At 33.1% G+C, this 6000-nt stretch overlaps 1 protein-coding gene across 1 annotated transcript in view; it reads left to right on the top strand.

The window, feature by feature from the left end:
- The window catches only part of LOC129222431 (uncharacterized), a 41450-nt gene extending 36366 nt beyond the window's left edge, over nucleotides 1-5084 (top strand). Inside the window, 1 exon segment of the mRNA XM_054856946.1 lies at nucleotides 4662-5084. Coding sequence (XP_054712921.1) covers nucleotides 4662-4847 — 186 coding nt within the window. The 3' untranslated portion in view covers nucleotides 4848-5084.
- The last annotated feature ends 916 nt before the right edge of the window (nucleotides 5085-6000 follow it).

Genomic DNA, 6000 nt, shown 5'->3' on the forward strand with positions numbered 1-6000 from the left:
TAAAATTTTGGAAACAACCCTATTAAAATAATGTGGCATTGGTGACATGTTACGTAATGTATCACGTGTGAAATACCAAAATAAGCATTCTGATGAAAGAAGTAATGTTACCATACTTCATTCGAGCAATGGTAGCATTTTTACTTCCTTTTACAAAAAAGGAAGTATTGTATTCGCGAAAAAATTTTCACTCAAAACTCGGCCTTAATTTCTATTTTGCTCACCCCCAAATGAATGTTGTTTTTTTTTTTTTTTCGACTCGACCACACGTGGATATTTGCCTAGGAACGTACAGACACCCGAAATATCCATTTTGACGATCCCCAAATTAATTACAACGAGTTTTCTCGTGACGTCTGTATGTACGTATGTATGTGTGTATGTATCTCGCATAACTCAAAAACGGTATGTCCTAGAAAGTTTAAATTTGGTACGTGGGATCCTAGTGGGATCTAGTTGTGCACCTTCTCTTTTGGTTGCATTCGGATGTTCCTAAGGGGATCTTTTGCCCCTTTTTGGAGGGAAATCATTGTTAATTTCGATGTAAACTCAAGTGGTGTTATAATTTGGCGGACACTTAGCGATATATCGCCAGTCTTTTGGTCGCCAAATTTTGTCGACAACTTGGCTTTTTTTTTTTTTTAATTTGATTTCGATTTGCCACTGTTGGTGATATTTAGAGAGTAAACTATTGAATCACGTTAAAATTGCCAATAATGAGAAAATGACATTAAATTGGAGTAAAAGGAAGTCATGTGATGCTCGTTTTCCGTTCGTTTTTCTACATTAAGTTCCGGCTATTACTTATGGGGGCGAAATTTATAATACAGTACCATGCATACGCTTGACAAAAAATGTACATAAAAACTACCTAAATACAATTCATAACCTAACAACCGATTGCAGATATGTGATGTTTGTGAACAAATATTTTAGTCATTCATGGAAAGGAGGGAAAAAAATCTGATATGTGCACCACACATTGTTTGTCAATAAGAGAATCCCTGTCTTTCAATACCTCAAAAGGATAGTTGAGGGAAGTCATGTACGCGTATTAAATGCATAACCTTTTAGATGTTTTAACTTTTTAGGTATCATACAACTGTAAAAGTATGGAAAACAAAAGGATTCCACTTTCAAATGCCAAAGGAGAACCACTTTCAAATGGAATAAAAAAAAGTGATGTTATTGTTAGAGTCAGTCATCTGAAATTGTATTTACAGAAATCCTGTGAAATGTTTATAAAGAAGTTATATAGTGTCTTCCAATGAGCAAAAAACATTTTCAATAATTGCACCCCAAGTTTGATGTGAACCGCCGAAAAGAAAAAAAATCTTTTGCAGAGATTCATTTTGCAATATCGATAATTTTAACGTTGGATCACTGGGTATCTCGCTAGATATTACCAAACCGACACTGGATTTAAAATTTTCATTTTTGTCGCCAACATGGCTATAGTGACAACAACTTGTGACACGAAATTTTGTGAAAAAACGCCAAGTGATCTGCAATGAATAACATTACTTCTATTTGCACTGAAATTACCATCTATTCGCCACAAGAAAAGTGTAAAGATCGCTTTAGGAACATCGGAACGCAACCAAAAGGGGAAGTGTGAAACTAGACCCCACACAAACTCTACATACGAAATTTCAACCTTATATCGCATACCATTTTTTAGTTATGCGAGATATGCACATACGTACTATGGAGCTATAGTAATACCCAACTAAAGAGCGCGATTCTTTTATCCAGATGGCAGAAACTGGATATCAACATGAGGAGAAAGTCGAGTCGAATTAGAGGGGGGGAGGGTCTATATTAGACATCTTTCTGGCAACATCGTGGTGAAGTTAAAGGACATGTTGAACTAAGTTTCGCAACTTAGACCATTGCGTTTGCAGAGAAGTAGTGGTCAATCCGTTTTCATATGTACAGCCAAAATGTGACCTTACAGCACGCTGTAGTTGAACTCTTGCTCTGTGACACGCACGCACATTCATACATAGACACACACGTTCGTACGCGCCGACAGAAGTCACGAGAAAACTCGGGAAAAGTTAATTCGGTAATGATCAAAGTAGAAACTTCTGTTGTGCAGTACATATTGTACATATTGTGCAGTACATATTTGTAAGTACATATTGTACAGGTAGTGAAGGGAACAGATCTCAGAAATTGAATGTTTTGGAGGTGCACGTATCAGAAGCGCCTTACGAATAACATACAGGCCTTCAAAAATTCTTCGCTGCTAATCATTTGACCTAAGGCCGGGATTTGAAAATTTTTTTAAAATTTTAAATCAATCCTCCAAACCTAAAAACTGCCTGCTTCGAGGTGTGCCAAAGCAACTCATGATTCATTCAAGGGTAGTAAAATGGAAAGTTGGGATGAAATTTGAGTGAAACATTTTTTGCGAATACATTATTTCCTACACTTCGTACAAGGAAGTAAAAATATGCCACATTCTAATAACTTCAAAAGCTATCTGTTATGTACCAAATTTGGAAATAACACTCTAACGGAGATACACATACTTTGCCTTCAAAACACAGCATTTAGATTAGTGATGCCGTTGGTTTATGACGAAAAGCATGATAATAAAAAAAAATACTGAATGCTAATATGCTCAAAATAACACAGTACATAACCCTGTCTAATCAAGTTCATTAATTTAAAGCACTTAAATGCAGAAGCTACATAAACTAGAAATTCATTTTTTAGTTCATTTTAAACTCCTCATATAATGAATAAATGAGTTTACAATATTAAAATTTTGTAACTTCTTTCCCGAATACTTCAATAAGCAGCATTATAAAATTTCAAAGCATAAACTTCCATTTCATTTGAAGAATTTCTTCATTGGACAAAATGATCATGAAAGTCAGTCTGTTTCACTGAATTTAACAAAAAAGTAAAAACACATACTAAGTTGTCAAAGCACATGAAGTTTAAAATTTCTTACAAAAAGGCATTTATACATCAGGACACAGTTTTAAAATAAAAATTCAAAATCTTACTTTTCCCTAATTTTTAAAAACAAAAGAACAATTGTGCTACGAAAATATTTTAGGAAAATAAAGTTTATACTAAAATAATACGAACCTACATCATATGAAAATGCTCGATCCCTTTTAAGTCACGAAAGAACAAACAGTACAGTCACTATCTCATAAGATTAAATGCTCGTCTTTTTCATGCGCTGTTTGTTTGTAATTCATTTTCTAATAACTTAGTTAAACCGAAATCTTCCAGAAAAATTTAGAAAACATCCATGAATCAACTTTTTAAATGGTTTTTGAAATGTCACACGTCGACCATTGGTCATATTAATAGAAAAATTCTCCTACCTACAAGATAGTAAACAACCAAATTAGCATCAAGTATTTATCCTACTAAAAAGAAATACTACTCAGTACTAAATGTTTGTACTTGATTACGTCTTTACCTTAAACAGTTAATTGTTACACACAGTGATTTGATTTTGCATCCGGTATTCCGTATTCTTCATGTAGTAGTGTTTCACATCTTAGCAATTTAGGGAAAACATTAACTGTTTCCCCCAGATCTAGGTTACGTAACTGCTACAGTGATTGAGCTCAACTTTGAAAATCTAAACTAAAGAATTGCTTACTACGTCAAATTTTAATGGATGTACATTTTTTACAAGCGTATATATTAGTGTTATATCGAACTTACCAATTGATATTAGGAAGGTAGAATTCTCACATACGTTTAAAACGGAACTCACGTGTCTAATACGCTTCACAAAATCGAGTTGCAAGAACTCAAAATACAGTTGAAATTACACAGAAATCTTCTTTATTAAAATTAAAATATTTAGTTTCACTACAGCTGACGTTTTATTTTTAACGCAAGTGCGTAGTTTATCTCTAGTTTATTTTTTCTACTTGAAAGATAGCAATTTTAATCTAAAACAAATTTTTATAACTTATTCTTAGCTTATTAAAAAATCAAAAACAGGGTTCCGTAATGGTATATTCCAAAAAGTTACTAACTATAATACATGTAGTTGCTGGATTTCTTTCGGGGGGGGGGGATTGATTTTACAAGCAGTTAACGAGTTCGTTAGTTTATCAATGTGAAAAGCCAAATTTGTCAATGTTCCATCTCTTGTTGACAGACATCTTACATATCTCACCCCGTCAAGAAAGTGACACAACTCAAAAATCAACATTGGAGGAAATCAAGGTTTAATGCAATACTAGTTTTAAACGATTTAGTCTCAATTATTGGAATACGCGCAAAACAACTACAATCTGATGTGAACTGGTTATTTTTTTTTTTTTTTTTTTTTTTTTGTCTAAATTAGCAATGCCTACTTCAAGTTCGAAATTTTTTCTTCTACCTGATGAAATTCTAATGATGCGTTGCTATTGAATATATTGCTTTTGCGCCCCCACGTATCAGTTATGTAAGCTAACTTTGGGCAAGTTTTGTGGCAAGAAATAGCATTAAGTTTAGATATTAAATCAATAAACCTTGTTGAACTAAACTTCGCTCTACTTTCAGACCGACAACAGTTCAAGCACCATGTAAATGTTGTAACCTTTGTGTGGACTGGGGGGGAAATAACTTAGGTCAAGAACAGCAAGTGAAATTTTGTGTCTCTAATTCTTTGTGATTTGATTCCATTACAGGCTAAAGCAGCAGGAATCAGCGGACCTCCACCAGGATTAGCCAACTTATACATTACCAGCCAATACCCTGGACCAAAAATGGACGATCCAAGTGAACCCATATACACAGATCCATCTCTCTTCGAGCGATCCAGGAGCAACAGAAACGTAGCCAACTTGGGGAAAGTCTGCAATGATTTCAATTGAGTAACAGATATCCTCTAGCCTTTAAAAGACTGAAAATATGTTGAACTCTGTGTGTGCTTGGGATTTTTCCATGAAAACAGTCCTTCGTGTTGCAACCTGTAACCCCTTGCATTTTTCGCTGGGATTTTCGGTTCGCTCTTTCTCTTTTGGATCAGAAATGTACATAACACTAAGAAATAACGAAAACGGTGTTTGTGCTTTCTATGTATACAAGCTATCAATGTACACTAAAATAAAGTGCTGTTGAAAATTTTAAAATATCTGTTATAAAATTGCCTTTTTTTCCCTCTTAAAAATGGGATGCAAAACTTGTTGGAAATATAAAAAAAATTCCTTCATTAACTTTCATGTTTAATATATATATATATTATTAGTAAATACTTATAGGAACAAAAAAAAGAAAAAGAAATCTTCATGATTCATTTTGTCAAAAACCAATTTTTTTAATTTGATTTCTTTATTTTTCTTTGAATATTTTTCAACACATCAAGTCTAATTATTCAAACGAACCTTTAAAAACTGTAAATATCGCTGCAATTTGAACAATAAAATGAACAAGCCATTGTACATACACACTTTTATTCTTTTTATTTATTGCTGTTTTTCCCTTACCGTATTGAAAGCTTCTTGATTGCATGTCACTTGTAATAAAGTTATAAAGTTTCTTAATAAGTATGTAATGTCTGATTATTTCCTTCGTTAAAGTTAAATTCTTTTTTTTTTTTTTTTTTTGAAACATTTTCGTTATTCTATGGCTGGCGCCATTGGAGCAATCCTCTTTTAAGCAGAATGGCGGAGGGGGGGGCGGTCATAACAATCCTTATAAGTGTATATGGGTGAATATATGCGATCTGAATTCCAACGGCACATAGGAAATGTTTAGATAAAACTAATTATGTTATTGCTATCCTAAACTTAACTAATAATGAATATTGTCTTTTATCTGGCCCACACAGTCAATTCTCCAAAACAATTTCACTATAGCATGACTCTTTTTTAAATAACCTAGCATAATATCTTTTACCATAATCATACACCTAAATAAACATGTAAACATATTTTAGCAAAACATGCTGCAAAAATATTTATAACATATAAAAAAAATACTTAATTTTTACGTCACGTAATAGTTGGTCACCTTTACCTGGTGAAA

Source organism: Uloborus diversus, chromosome 5 (genome assembly GCF_026930045.1).
Source record: "Uloborus diversus isolate 005 chromosome 5, Udiv.v.3.1, whole genome shotgun sequence".
Classification (NCBI taxonomy): Eukaryota; Metazoa; Arthropoda; class Arachnida; order Araneae; family Uloboridae; genus Uloborus; species Uloborus diversus.